This window comes from Lates calcarifer, linkage group LG9 (assembly GCF_001640805.2).
Source record: "Lates calcarifer isolate ASB-BC8 linkage group LG9, TLL_Latcal_v3, whole genome shotgun sequence".
In the NCBI taxonomy this organism is placed as follows: domain Eukaryota; kingdom Metazoa; phylum Chordata; class Actinopteri; family Centropomidae; genus Lates; species Lates calcarifer.
This window is the reverse complement of record NC_066841.1, coordinates 10,607,014-10,623,423: the sequence shown is the minus strand read 5'-3', so window position 1 is coordinate 10,623,423 and position 16,410 is coordinate 10,607,014. Positions and strand designations below refer to the sequence as shown.

The window sequence follows — 16,410 nt, the reverse complement described above, 5'->3', positions numbered from 1 at the left end:
CAGCTCAGTCCAGTCCAATAGTAAGACCGCTTTCCAGATATTCAGAGCAGCATGTTTATACTCTAGGAAACCCTGTTTACGCTTCATGTCCACAAAATTACATCACATCATGAAGGAGGAAACTTTAATCAGTCTGTTCTTCAGTAGCAGCCCCCCATGTCCCATCAGATTAAAATACCAAAGGCTGATTAGGGATAAATAAGACAACAGCTACTCACGTAATATCTATGCTGATTATGAAATAAAGTTATGCAGCACTAATGGGAGACAATGGTCACAGCTGTGTGACTTATTTAGCCGCTGGTGAGTGGATCCAAATGTGCACTGCCTCTGACAGAATGAACACATGGGCCAAGTGACTGCAGCAGAGGAGGGGGAAACACAGCACACTCTTATCACCTCAGCTACACATTGAGTGGGCACATGTCCAAGAAGTCTGTAATTAGTATGAACTACCTTACTGGAACAACTGGTTTTCACATCTTCCGAGATTTACTTGGTAAGATGCACAAGAAAGAGCAAGGCCTCCCTTACACATTTCAGGCTTGGCTGCTCTTACTGAGGATGAAAGACCAACAATTCATATCAAAGGCCTCCTTGCAGAGTAGCAAGAGAGCAGCCCACTGTCCAAAAGCTATCAGGCATGAGATGGTAGATGTAGCATGGGCAAACAGCTACAAGGGGGCCTCTCTATGCAGAGAAACATTATATAATACTGAATAAGAATAATAATCAAGATTGGAGTCACTCAGGTTTTTCAGCATATTCAAGAAGTCATTCTGATTATTTAGAGGCTCTAACCTGTAAGATTTCAAATGTTCAAGTACAAGCATTAGCACATCATATTAGTGATGCCCTGAACCTGCCTCCTCTCCCAATTCTGATTCCTACCGATACCGATCATCCGTCTACATGTGAGATAATGAGACTGTAACTACATGTAAGTCTGTAACTATAAGTACAGTGGGGACAGTCATGCACCAACAATCATTTTATGTTGGTGCAAGTTTTGTAGGTATATTGTTGTAAAAGTATGCAATATGGTACTGTGTCACATCTGGCTGTTACTTGATTGATTTAATAAGGTAACTACTGATCTGGTGCATCAAATTTTCTTTCTCTCCAATTATTTACTTTATGGAGTGACATTTTCTACAAAAAAACAACATGGTGTGCACAATTCATGCTTCAATATTCAACAAGTGTAAGTCATGTAACTAACTGTCTTAATGTAACATAAGGATGCATGTTAACAAGTGCAGTCATGCATGTAAGTTGAAAAGTGAATACAGACAGAGCTCCACATCCAGCACACATTACAGAAAGCACATGAGGGCTGCAGGTTTCACTAGATCTCCATTTGAAATCCAGCCAAAAAGCTCAGTGCTTTGATAGTCAGCAGGGTCTCACCTAGTTCCTGCCCCTTTTGATGGACTAAGATAAGCTTAAGGGTGTCTGAAGTATTTACCAAATGGGCCTAAAACAGCCTCTGCTCCCATGCACACCCCAGAATCCAGGTCTGGGGTTATGTAGACTGTTTAGTTAGAAATGATTGGTGGCCCTTCCTTTTACTCGCCTGCCTGGTACGCCACTTTATAAAGACTGCACTTAAATTCTTGGGCCATCTGAGAGGCAGGCGGCCGATGTAAACATAGTAAATAGCACATTCATCAGGTTCACTGAGTGCATGTCAACCACATTTAACTGATATGATATGGTATATTCTCTAAACCTCTCTCTGTTTCTGTTTGCTCTCTTAATGTCAAAATGCCAAAAGTAAACAAAAATATCAATGCAATTTTGCTAAATTACAGTCATTTATCACAGCTATCAACAACTATTACCATCCATGGCTGCTTAGAATTTCTTTTATCGAGTTTTAGAAAGTGCACAAACAGCATTACACCCCAACATAACATGTTTTTTCGACACCCCCTTCTCTATCCATGTGTCCAATCAACACAAAATGTTGACGCGCAAACTTGTAGCTTTTATGGCTACAAAAAGCAATTAAGTTTAAGAGTAAGAAAGCAAGAAACCTCTGAAATATGTGAATGGCTTCAAAGGTTATTTCCATAAATCGAATCAGCTGAACTTCTTTTTGGAGGAAAAAAGCATAATTAAAGTACTTCAATCATTACCATATAAATTTTGAGAGGTTAGTACAATTAACACAAATAAAACCAGTGCCAAGGCTATTGGCAGCCTGTACCAGTCTCTAGACTGCATTGTTTTTCGTGGCACCGGGTTGGATTTTGTGGGAAATTTGCTGGATTTCTGTGGAGCAGAAAGGGTGAGCAGACAGGAAGGGGTTTTGCCGTCCTTCCAGTGAAACTGAGCTGAAGCTTTCAGAGTTTCTCACAATGGCAGATGGTGGAACAAGTGAAAGGCCAATGGAAAAATCACTTCCAAATGTTTACCCTCTTCAGTAAAGTGAAAGAGAAGACAAACGTCCATGGGGTGATGCAAGGGAGGAGGTGGGTTGTTAAGTTCCAAACAGACTCTTTGACCCAAAGTGTTTGAGGTCTTTCTTTGATGCTGCATATAGCAATGGCATCACCACAGTGAAAGTGAGTGCAAATGTTACAGCTGATTCGGTTTATAGATTTTAAATATGATGATAACTACTGAATGACAGACATCCATGCCATTTATGTTGTTCACAAATGAATAATGCCACCTACTGTCTTTGAGTGACACCGTTAATACTGAACACTCAAAGGTGCACTTCAACTAGAACGCACTGTTTAGCACTGTTTTATGGACTGTCACCTTTTAACTACTGCAAGAAACAAGCTCTACATATCTAGAGGAGAGAGGTATAGTACCACCACATCTACACAACAGGGTACCTAGTAAATGTTGTTTTAATTTTGAGAAACACTTGCACAAAGAACAGCGTAAGACCTTAGTGATTGTCGTCTCAGTAAAAGCATTTCTTGGTGGTAAATACACCAAAGTGTTGTCAATCAATTGGCGGTGACAGAGTATACCAATGTTAAAAATGCTATTCTTAGTTCCTTTACTCATCAAAGTAACCAACAGAGAACTCTGTCAATCCAAGTTCAACGTAGTGTCATTTTTCTTCACTTTATTCTAACTTCAGCGGTCTGCACTGACAGGGTCATGGAGCTCTCTGTCAGTTAAATAGCATGTGCAGACTTGAAAGTTTACACTCAAGTTTGAATTCAACAGTAACCCTTTTGTTTCATTTTTGACAGCTATTATTACATTAAAGTTAGTGTAATCTAATTACTAATGTTTTAAGCTAAAATCTAACATCTGAAGTGACACGAAATTCATGTCACATTTAGATAAAAAGGTGACAAGAGATAAAAGTGAATCCAGTCTTTTTTAAATTGCATTTTCACTCCGATAAAATGGGTCAACCAAAGCACAGACCACCCTCCCCTCCCCTCAGTTAGTACAACTGTGCAGCGGGGTGTGCTCTTAATGTGGACGCTGTGCCAAGGTTTGCAAGCTAGCAGCAGCTGGCTGGCCAGGCAGGGGGATGCATAGATACACACAAACCCAGCTTTTGTCTTTTTCCCCCTCTCTCAAACATGTTCATCTAATGGCCCATGTGAAAGTGTCATGCCTTAGCCGGGGAGACCAAGTTAGAAGCCATTAGCCTCTGTCAGACCTCACTGTTATGACTACAGATACACAGTGTTAAATCTGTTGAAAAGGGGTTGAAGAAGGAGAGCGAGAGAGAGGAGGAGGAGCAGGAAGCAACAAAAAAAGTTTTTCTCCTGAAGACAGCACCTCTGCCCTTCATTTCAGCACCTATGGCTGGGTGCCCTCACCAAATGGATTTCTGAGAAAGCAGGATTAGTCTAAAGTACATAGTATGCTAACGTGTGTGACAGTGTAGTCTGTGCATCTGTGAATGGAACATGCTTATTGTGTCCGTAGATAATTTAATTTCAAATGTAACTCAGAGGCATTTCATATAAAAGCGTCAATAGCTGTCCTGCCAAAGGATTGTGGGAATGACTTGCAATAAAGAAAGGTCACATTACTCCACTTTCTCCTAGCTTTCCTCAAACCACTTCGTAGGTTTCCTCCTTCGCCTTTATTCCCCTCTATGACTCATCTCATCTTCCTCTGTATTTTCCCCTCAAATAATGCTACTGTTAATTTTTCATCCTGGATTACAAAGTGATTTAAAGGGAAAATGTCTAGTAACTGCCAGAGGATTGTGCTATTTGATATTTGAGAGAAAAGAAAAACTGATTTCTCTCTCTGAGTGAACTGACATCAATTCAGACATGTGGACTGATGTCAGACTTTATCATATATAACTTTCAGCGTTATTATTAAATAATTATAAATACCAGAGGCTGTTGACTTCACAGTTTTAGACACAGTGTGTCTCTCCAAATTCCTCTGATGTTCACACTACACATGCTGTTAAAATAAACTTGTCTGCGTTGGGTTAAATAGGAAGTTAAATAAATATCCATATCAGGCAAGACAAATCTTTACAGCTGTCAAAATGTGACTACTGTTGTGTTTTCAAGATGTTATCATAGAAAAATACTTCAGGGCTGCAGTTTTCTTACACAGACTACTTATATGGAGAAGAAATGACATCCACATTGGTTTCATTATGTTTTCATTGTGGATTCATTATGTCTCTTTTCCACTGTGCATCATTTTGGGGCATTTTGGTTTGTAACCAACATATCATATCAACTCTAACAGAGCATTTGTGGCTGTGGAGCTTGAGAAAGAACTTACTGCATTGGTAACTTCTATTTCATAGACTCTCTGAAAGGAAGCTCGGTCAAAGAAAACCAGCTTCCCATTTCCCTCCTCTTTCTTCACTGACGTCCCAGTCACAAGAAGCTTGTCATCTGGGCTAAAACAGCAGTCAGTCCTAACAGGGAAAATTACACACATGCAACATCAGTTCACAATCCACTCATAACAAGAATAGCAAATGGGTAGATTGTAATTAAGATGACAGTTAAAAAAGTCTCACATGGAAAAGTAGTTGGTTAATCCAGTAGCTACATTCACAGGCTTCCTGAAGTTGCGAATATCCCACGTCTTCAGGGTGTCGTCACCTTAAAACAGTGTAAGATTTACTCCTAGTCATCAGCGGAACTTCCCTAAAGATTATTTACTTTACTACTGTGTGCCAGCTTGTCCTTACTATACAGCGAGGAAGGAAGAATTATTCTTCATTTAGATTATAGAAATATGTTGGGTGAAGGACTCTTCATGAGTCAGGAGTTACTTCTGTTTATCTTTGTGTTAGAGACTGCGTTGTGCCCCGAGAAGGAACTGAGTGTTTTATTGGTGGTAGTCCCTGTTTATTTGCAAACTCAGTAAGAAATGAGCTTCTTCTCTGCTGAAAAATCATCACATCAGTGTTTAAGCATTGGACCTAAAAATTGGAGGCTCTGAACCGGGGTGCAACATCAGCAATAGCTGGCTGTGGGGTTTGTTAGATAAGATCTTTTTCTTACCTCCTCGTGAAGCGAGAGTCATGCCATCATAGGAAAAAGAGAGGCAGGAGGTGTCTGATCCTGGAGTGTGTGCTTGCCGACAGTGGAACTTTGTGTGGACCTAGGAAGAAAAAGAGGAAAACAATGGATTGACCACATTGATATGTACAGGGTCTGGTGAAGTTATGGTTTTGTATTGATGTGTAAGATGACTGCAGTTTCAGACTTAGGTCCTTTGTAAATGTATATGAAAGGGAAAGTCTAGAACAGAGGTCTTGATTGCAGAAAGTCCCTCCTGTTTGTGTCTAATAATAGACTTGTGCAAATGACAAAAATAGAAATACTTGAGCAAATACAGTTTCAGGTTTATTTATATACTGTTAAAATTCATCACAAACAAGTCTCAAAAGACATTACAGAGACAGACAGAAACCTAGCTAGATGGAATTGATCATTAATTATGGAAGAAAACAACTAACTAGTGCAGTCCTGACTCTCTCTGTAGTTTCCATAAACATGCTGCTGTGGTTACTACTGATCATCAATATTAAAAAGAGTTCTTATAATCCCTTGAAGAACTACACTATGAAACTGCTTTGCTTCACTAGGAGACATTTCTGTCTGTCACTGCAGTAACAAAAAGCCCTTTTTATTCCCTCTGTCTTCAAAACAACACACGGTTTCCATTCTCTCCATGAATACTGTACTATATATTTAACTACGAAGCCCACTACACCTTATGAAATACCAGCAACTTAACACACTGTACCCTTTGCCCACCATGCTCTTTAGCAAGACTACAGACCACAGAGATTTACTTTGGCAAGCTTCAGTGCCTGTCTGGGATTTAGATTTCTCCTTTGGTCTTACCTGAAATAGTATTATAATATTCCTACTGCGTACATTTTACCAGCCAATAATGCACAACAGACACCCTTGTAACTGCAGCCCTCGGCCAATATCGTCCCGCTGATTCCCTCTTATTATTAGCCATCCTCAGACAAGTGTTATGTCACAAGCCTCAGCCAGTAACAGCAGTTATGTGAAGTGTCACAACCAGGATCAATTACAAAATATAGGCAAAACTTAAACTAACTTAAACTTAAAAAGTAAGACCACCCACTCCCAAAAACAGTTAAAGGAGAATTTCACCAATTTTACACATTTTAAAGTTACATTATGGGAAGTGGAGGAACCAGTGCTTTTGGAGCTTGACCCATACCAGGGACCATTATTAGGATACCTAATAAGTCTCTACATTATCATTTTTTAATGCTCTTTATAAACTAATAAACTATAAAAGCTTTCTTTTCTAGTGAAGTCAAATGTTGATGACTGCAGTAGCATAGACAAACTCCAGTTCTGGAGCACTATATGAGTGGAGCTAAAATTATGAGCTGATTAATCAATCAATCAGTCAATTGACAGTAAATTAATGCAACTATTCTAATAAGCGGGAAATCACTTTCCACCAAAAATGTAAAACTGTGCTTCCAGCTTCTCAAGTATACAATTAGGTGGTGGCATTGTAGAGATATTTTGGAAACCATGACAAATTCCTTATGAACAATTCAAGTCAAGCTGAATATTCTTAATTAATCCCAGCCACTGCAGCAATGTATCCTCTGCAAACAGGAGCATTTAAATTTCTTGACGAAACAGCTGTTTCCAAGCTAGCCTGCCAGTCGATGTACTTCCTCAGTGTGCACTCAGAGTGAGTGGTGTACTACTGTAGTACAGAGTGCGTATGTGTGCCAAGTCTGCAGCTCCAGGCTGGAAATAACCCAGCTCAACACTCCCCCCCCCCCAAACACAGATAATTTTCTCCGTCTTTCTCACACATAGTACACACAAAGGAAGTGCAAGAAGAGAAGCTGTGTTGAAGTACATGACCACGCAAAATGTGGTACAGCAGTGAAAAACAAGATGACCAGTAAATAAAGATGTGACATTGTTTTTGCAATTTTGACTGATAAATGACTTCAGTGATCAGCAAATTCTCAAAATTGTTGTCAATTAGTTTTCTGTTGGTTAACTAATCTAATATCTAAATGCCTTTTTGTCTGTGTTTTCTCTCTGCTTCTTCCCACATTTAGTCCCCAGTGCCTGAGTTTTACCTGGCCTGAATACAGCCAGTTTACAGAGATCGATCATTACTAGACGCTGGTGAAGCAACAGTCTGAGAAGTAGGCTTGCTAACACTCAAACAAACATAACCTTGGTTAATACAGCTACACTTTCATTAATTCTCAACGGAATGCAAATAAATCAGTGAAAAGGGAATTGCAGCAATACAGGCTTTTGACCAAGAAAAGTGGATAAGGAATTTGAAGTGAGCACAGAGTGTAGAAGACAGATAAGATAGAGAAATATAGTGAAATGCTGGCGAAAATAGCAGGGGAGAGTGGAGCGTGAGGTGAATGAGTGATGTGTCATCATGACACAAGAAGGAAACGAGGCCATACTTCACTTCCAAAGTAAATGGAGGGAAGTTATTAACTTGGACGAGACAGATAACACTGTTACCTTGAACTGTAGATAACACAGATTCCACTTTTCCAGGCCTTGGCCACTTCGCCTCTCCAGGGATAATTTTCTGCTTCATTTCATCATCATCTTAATCATATATTACCTTTGACTCAATTCCATTTTCCTCATTTGTTATCTTAGATTATCTACCTATTCTTTTATTTGCTGCACTAAAATTGAGTTGGATGAGAAAGTCAAGAGGTCAATTTAATGTAAAAACTACATTTTCTAATCTTGCAGCAGGTGTGGAAGAGTTAGGCCATAGGCTTTCTAAACCTTATAAGTAGCAGCTAAAATATAATGTGTAAGGCTTAAAGGCAGTCAAACATATAATAGTCTAGCTTTAGGGTACATGGTGACTGAGCTTAGAGAATTGTCTACTTTTTTTATCAACCTAAAACAAGGACACAGAGGGGGCCCATTTCAATCATGCAATCACAGCGACCACTGTGTCCATGTGCACATGGACAATGGAAGCTTATCCAGACACATAATTTCCATTCATGTAAGTGTGGACGCATCTATACATGGTATGCACAAATAGGCTGGGTGAGATCAATGGACTATGAACAAAAGGGTATGGTGTGGAACCACTTCCTTGTAATTATCTTGTCTTATGAGCTGTTACATGAAGCTCAAAGTAAAATCATAAAAATGTGTCAGGCTGTGAAGATAGTCCAGGCTAGTTTCTACAGTTTGCAGGAAAATACTAGTGTCTGAGAGGTGAAGACTTGCAGAGTGAGAGTATATGGCACCAAACATGTAGATACTACACCATAAATATACTGCAGTGAAAAGGTGATGAAATCTTCCTTATATAACTTCAGAGAGAACTGCACAGATGTGTTTGTTTTTTCCTAAAATGATTTTTTTCTTCAAAACTGTTTTTCACTATGGCTACAGGTTTCCTCAGGTCAACTAGTAAGAAAAGTTATGAGCTCTTGTTCGACCCGAGATGAATCATTCCACTTTTTTTTTTTTTTTTTTTTTTCCACTTTTTATCCAACATCTTTTGTTTTAAGATTAACACCATCTGCTGTTAGCACATGCTATGCTTTAACCCCTTTTATGTTACACTGTTGTGCTATGTTACACCGCCTTCAATCTGTTTTGTTTGCACTGAAGATAAATGTTTCCCTGCCCAACTCATTACCAGAGGTAATGCTCAAAAGAAAAAACAGACACAGTGAAGCAGACTGGAACAACAATTATGATAGAAATACCAAAAAATGGGATGGCCGATATTTATCTTAATTATTACTTGACTATGAATCAGAAAACGCTGTGCCTTTAATAGGTAGCTTGTGGTCATTCTAGCTGCTTATTGCAAACATAACACGCAATCCAGTTATTTATAGATCATATACTGCTGTTGTGAAAGCCTGAGTGTTTATTTACTATCCTGATGTTGGCTGGCATTGGTAGATGCCATGGCGTTTGCTTCCTGTGATAATCTACACAGCCGGTTTGTGAAACCGGATTCTCATACACTGTTTGAAACTTCTCTCACGCCTTGTGACAGCCTCCATGAGCTGTGCCCTTCACTCTAGCCAACAAGTATCATTATGAACTGTGGGATAAATCAAGCCAATGTCAGTAGTTTTTAAACAGATATGCAAGTATACAACTTAATATGACATTGTACATCCATATATGCATATGCACAATTACATGCACACACAGAGACCTGATCCACATCCACACACAGAGACCTGATCCACATCTACACACATTCGGCAGCAGGAGTTGATAAATAGCTGGAGGAACACAGCATTGGGTTTCATCCTCAGCAGACTATGATAGCAATCTACCACAGGGCCAACTGTTCCTAACCACACTATCTGAGTATCATTATATAAATACTGTGTGGCTCTACATTTCTCCTACCTCTGTATTTTTACAACCACACACCTGAAAGACTTAATGATGCCCAATGTGCAGTCAGTTGTTACATCTCTCTCTGACCTTTGTTTCTTTCTGAGAATCAAGTGGCCAAACCACAGTCCTGAACAGCTGCTCTGATCTTTCATGGAAATCGAGTGGTGATGTGATGTGAAGCCGTGTGTGTGTTAGAGGATCACATTGGATTGGATGTCCAGATAATCCAATAGTGGTCTACATTAAAGTAACTGTATTCCTCTACTGTATGTCTCAGCTAAAAAAAAAAAAAAAGTGATTTTATAATGTTCTGTACTTGCTTGTCTCTTTCTTATGGGTTAAAACATGGATGAGGAATAAGTACAATTCTAAAAGCTGTAGTTTTCTTAGGATCTCAACAGTCCTTTAGTAACACCACATATTGAAAGGGTTGATAGGAGGGATAATCTACTGCAGGACTGAGATCTAGTGTAAATGTCTGTGACCAAGCTGTCTTTAGATAGCCTGGCGGACCAGTATGATTGCACTTCAAATACTTCCATGAAGACAGGTTCAGGCTGTATATGTACTCGTGCTGGTTATCAAATCCTAAACAACTTCCTAAACTTTTTTTTTATGGACTTTAAGTTCTTATGTGATTGTCTGTTTGAATCTCCCCATCAGCCCCCTCTTTTATGAGTATATAGAGTTAGTAGTTGACGGTGATACTGTGCAGAGACACATTATTTTGGGCATTGAGGGTCCTTTTAGGCTGGTGACTGCAAATGATATGCTGGTCAGAACTGGTGGTCAGTTTATGCAGGTGACAATAAGCTATATGGAACTGGAGCAAAAAGTGGGTGTTGAGTGGAGGAAAAGGATCCTGGAATCTTGATCAGTTTTATAAAAACAAGATGGGCTCAAAGGAAGAATCATAAAGGATCAACACAGATCAAAATTCAGCTGTGGACCAACTAAAAACATCTTGGGGATGTCTGGGTTTGCTCATAATTAAGGATCGATTGCAGTGACAGCATATGCAGAAAACAAGAGACAGTTCGCCATGCCATCTTGTCTCATAGTACACTCCCCACTGTGTAGCTTATCAAAACCACCTCTTTTGGGGTCCCACTTTGAAGTCTGGAAACATCTAAGTCCACCAGTGACATCATAGCATTCCTCAGGTCTCTGTGGTAATGTTTTGGATCGAGGGCCTGCACCCTCAATGCACTAAGTATCACAGAGTGCACATTACCTGGCAACCATTTAAATGCGGTCTTGTAATTCTGGCACCGACCCCTCTGGTCAGAGAATGAGCATGCAATCACTCTCTGTGGCAGTCCACTAAAAAAGACCTACTTGACTCCCATCATAGGATCAATCAACCAGTGTCAGGGTTCAAGAGCACGATGTGTCATCCTCAATAGCTTCTCTTCAGGCTGAGCTTGAGATCAAGGTCATGTACATGATTGATCATGATTGATCTGCCTGCATATTCTGGCCATGAGTAATAGCAGCAATACAACAGGAGATAGGCTTTGCTGGGAGTGGGGGGTCGCAATAAAAGCATAGAGAGGTCTACTCCTTTTTAGGCTTGTGGCTGAATTTGAGTCAACGGCACAGGTTGCTGATTAGGGCAGAGGGCACTGACTAAATTCTTGAGCCATTCAGACAAGACAGGCTCCAGTGGTCAGGCAACAGACATGACTATTGTAAGCTGCTATGGGACGCTGGGTAAATATTTAGTTTGGAGAAGGAGGGGTAATAAATTTTGAGAGCTTTAACCCAATCATTTGGAGCCTGCTTCTACGAGCAGCCCAGGGGTAGAATGATGTGTGAGTGGAGAGAAGGCGGGAGACTATACAACCTGTGTATAGACACTCACACAATAAGAAAAAATAAGAAAGAAAATAAATCCCTTATCTAACCACATTGTTTTTGTGTCCTGTGATTAGGAAGTTGACTATTGGAGTAATTACCATGTAGCCTACTTCTCATTTGACTAATCTGGATAAGCCGCTCTGTCCAATCAGGCTGTTCCAACTCACTAACTACAGCTTAATTGTCACTGTCGCTATTCTCATATGAAATAACAGAAGCATTCAACCTTATCCACATATGGGGTTGGACAGATGAAAGGATATGAAGTGGAACAAAAGAATTAGAATAGAAATGTGGCAAAACCTTAAGGTCAGGAAAACAACTTCTTATTCTCCAGACAGTTCACGAAAAAAAGTTCACACCCAATCATCCTATGTTGTTCTGATACTGGTTGTCTAAGAATGTATTTAGCAATATCTGTGCATACTGTTGCCCTTTATCAATTTTATTTCCCATTTTAAAATGTGGGTCTATAATGTTTTAGGACTCCTAGGTGGATAAGTTGTGAAACCATGTTTGCAAAAGAGTTAGACATAATGTAAGACAATACTACACTGGAATAATGCCTGCAATATGTCTTCTTTGAAAATATTGACTTATGAGCACTGCAGGTCCTCTTAAGTCCCTCTTCAACAGAAACACACTACCTTTTTTTCTCCTCTTCCCATCTGTGCTGCAGAAGTGAATCTTGTGTGTGAAAAAACAAGTGAGTAAGAACCTGCCAAACCGTCTCTGTCATTGTTCATCAGGACAGCAAGTAATATCCCTTTGCTGCCCAGACCCTGACCAGAGAGGTGCCACAATGACAGCCATCAAGAAGACAGACTCGTGGGCAGACAGGGAAGCATGGGTTAAGGAGTAACCATCAGTGATATAACATTTGAGTGCTTCAGAAGATCTACTCATTGAGAGATGGAAGAGGTGCATTCCCCAGCCGGGAATGGAAGTCATTTTTATCCACAGTGACGATCTGTCAAATAACTCAAGTGAAAACAGCCAAATAAATGAGAGTAATGCTTCCCAGGAGCCAAGATCAACTATTACCTCAACAATGTGAATCTTGAAGAATGGAATGAACACTTTGATCACTTAATTGCCTAATTAACTAATAGCGGAAAATCTACAGAGGGAAATTGCGATTGGGCCTCCCAGCAACTTCCATGCAACTCAACTCCATCATCACACGTCAGTTAATTCAGTTACATAATCCGCTATCTTTAGTCATGTTAGAGAGGAATGGTGATTCTGTCTGTCAATCTGCCACTTTTATCATAAGCTTAGGTTCATTTGTGGTTTTGAGTAAAATGTCTCAGCAACTACTGGATGGATTACCATTAAATATGATACACACATTCACATCCCCCTGGTGTTCCCTTGCCTTTTCCTCTGATCTGTACTTTGTGTTTAGTGCCAATTAGTAAATGCTAGCATGCTAACACATAAAATTTTGATTGAAAGGATAGTAAATATTATTGACATCCACATGTTAGCATGGCGATGTTAGCATTCAGCTCAAAGCATGTGTCTAACAACAGCTTCATAGAGCCTCTAACACAGCTGTGAGCTTATGTTTGGATACAGCAAGGGCGACTCTGGCCAAAGTTGGTTAATGTGATAACAGGGTCAATACAAGTCAGACAGGCTATTTAATAACATTCACAACTACTCCCAGTTAGAGCAAATGCATTTTAAAGCCAGGCATTTGAATTCTGGTCAGTGTTAATGACATGGTGAACTTTGACCTCTCTGGCCTGTGACCAGATGACCTGAGTCTCATGACTCTGTAGCCGAGGCCATAACAAAACAGACATCCCATGTTTACAACCACATTGTTTGCACATTGTGGTGGTTGGTATGTGTGTGTGTTTTAAGACTCACACTGAGGTTTCTGTCCCAGATCTGGATGGTACCATCTTGGCAGCCTGCTGCAATGAGCTTCCCATCACGGCTGTAGGTGCAGCATGTGGGTATGACCTTCTTCCCCTGGAAGGAGCGTGGTTTGAACACAGACTTGTGCTTCTTCTCCGAGTTCAAGTCCCATGTGCGCACAGTGCTGTGGACAGACAGAGAAAATTTCATTTATCCTTGCTTAACTCTCATGAAGCGGTCATAAAATATCTGTCCCCCCTTGGTCACTAACACCATCCACCACCATAATAAATCTGAAACATATAGAGATACAGTGTGTCCCGGTCATTCTTATGAACTTGAGGTTAGGCAGGTATGTGTTGCAGGGTGAGGGGTTAGCAAACAGCAGAACAGTACATCAGTCTGACAGGCATGTCTGAAGCTTCCATGAAATTCAAATTCTCTCTCCTACATCTGTTGAACAGATTACACAACCAGAACCACTGAGAACAAGGACTTTAAAAGCAGATTTTTCATATATGTTCAATTGAAAATTTCCTAAATGTAATCGGATGTAAGCTCAATAAGAATCCCTGATAGTTCCAGATTTATATTTAAAACACATTAGCCTGACTTAAATGATGATAGTTTTGACATCAAGCCAGTAATAAAACTACACTTGCACTTAAACAGTGCGCAATGAAGTCATATAGTATGGTCAAGTTTTCCATTCATCACAGAGTGAAACACAAAAAACAACTTAAGTGTGAACTATCTGTTAAAATAAGAGGCAAAGGATGAAAAAAAAAAAACCTTGGAGCAAGCAGCTTATGCTTGTCCAAGCAGTTGTCAGTATTTCTGAATACTTTGAATTTCAAACCTGCCAGAGCTTTTGTAATATCACCAGAAAAACAAAAACTAAATAACGGATGCTGTAGTGATCTAAAAGATATCTGTAAAAACTGAAGAAAATGATGACAAAGGACAAACTGAGGTGCCCACCGGTACCACACATCACGTTTAAAGACTTAAAGCTCAACATTTATTTATTGAAATATATAACTACACAGAAAAATGTTTAGCCAACCTCTCACATACCCATACCAACACTCAAGCCAGACAGAGTGTGTCCAAATGTGTCTGTAACCCACTGCTTGCTTTAGTGAGCATCGTGACCTTTGGGTCATGAGGTCAGCAGAGGAGCATAAACACGCAGGCAGGGCTGCTACTAACAGCCAGGCAAGGATTCCTCCGTGGCTGGATACAAAGTCACAGATATACACACTCAACTGTGTTTGGATAAGTCTAACAATGTGATACAAATGCCAGCTGAAGACATATGGTTTGAGTGAGAACTGGCAAGGGTCAAATAAAACTCTGTTTGATGCATAGTTGTGTTTAAATCCGTATAAACCAAAGCTGTTCATAAATCAAAAAAAACTCTTGCTGGGAAAAAAGGTGCATAAGCCACATATATAAAAGGAGGTTGCCCAGTACAACATTGTACTGGCTTCTGCATTGTACAGTAAGTGTTTACATGAGCAGATATAAATGTGTATGTGTGAGAGTCAATGAGAAAGAGTGATAGCCATGGACTGGATGACAAATTGGTCCACCTGCTGCCTCACACAGACATCTCGATTTTGTTTACGGAAGACTTTAGGCGTCTGTCAAGCCAATAAAGACAACATAACCTTTCGTGTAGCACACAAAACCTGGAATGCTATTTATTGTAAGGGCCCTTTCCAAAACATGACACTGCTGGCTGTGGGGGGATAGAGCCGAGAGGATGGAGCCCACCGGTGTTGAGCCAACTACGAACACAGAATAAAGGCTGCACACATCTGTCAGAGCAGACAGACAGAAGACGATACGGAAGGGGAAGCTGTCAGCTCTAATATATGGTAGTCTAATTTTGTTAATTAAAGTGTAAAAACTTTCTATTCTCATTCCACTAGAGTAACAAAAATGAAAAGAGGTAATAATAAAAAATGAACTGCAGTTTCATCTAATTAAAGTTCCACCTTTTATTCCAGAGGGAAACATCTGGGGCAGTCTCAAACCTCCCTCTTTCAGAGTGGGTGACTGTTTTGGGAAGGTGATAACAATGAAAGAGTATGAGATGTCAAAATATTCATATGTGGCATGAAGAAACCACCAGAAACATTCAAGGACAATGCCTTCACCCTTTTCCTCTTCCCTGTGCGACCCTGTTTTCCCTTCAATCAGCAGCCCATTTTTTCCCACACAAACGCTTCAGAGACAGAGGGGTGAATGTAATAAAAATGAGACCCATACATCCTCAGCCATGCGTGTGCACTTTACGAGGTAGTGCAGTCGTTCACACATCAACTGCAGAGTGACAGCTCCCTTGGCCCCAGATTTTATCTGTCCGTCAGGTTATAGGCCCTAGTGGGGGTGATGGTTGCTAGGATCATTTTCCCAGATGATGAGATAGGGAAGAAAGAGGGAAAAGAAAGGCATACATCTTGTATAAGGTTGTTTATTGGTTGAATTCCGGCTATGGGGCCCTGTTGTGTTGCCTGATCGCCGGTTGACTGACTAACTGGGGCTCTGTTATGAGAAAAGCGGATTAGGAGAAAAGATGCTCCATCTTCCATCACAGCTGAAGAAGACAAAGTGGGGAAATAACTGAGGGATTTAGTAGAGGGGATATGCACAGTAGCATTCAAGCAAGGAAGCAAAAGAAGAAAACACTGTGGTCTAAGCAAAGATGCACTGTGGGTACAATGAGATGATGATTCAAGCAAATTCACAACATTATTACTGTGGCTTGAAGCTAGCAGATAAACCTACCAAGGCCTTAGCAGAGCAGGTA

The 16,410-nt window shown here is 40.2% G+C and overlaps 1 protein-coding gene across 1 annotated transcript in view; it reads right to left on the bottom strand.

The window, feature by feature from the left end:
- Window positions 1–16,410, bottom strand: part of LOC108879867 (WD repeat-containing protein 70) — a 36,565-nt gene that overhangs the window by 7,804 nt on the left and 12,351 nt on the right. Inside the window, 4 exon segments of the mRNA XM_018671300.1 lie at window positions 4,744–4,882; window positions 4,988–5,072; window positions 5,478–5,577; window positions 13,602–13,776. Of these exon segments, the coding sequence (XP_018526816.1) occupies window positions 4,744–4,882; window positions 4,988–5,072; window positions 5,478–5,577; window positions 13,602–13,776 (499 nt within the window).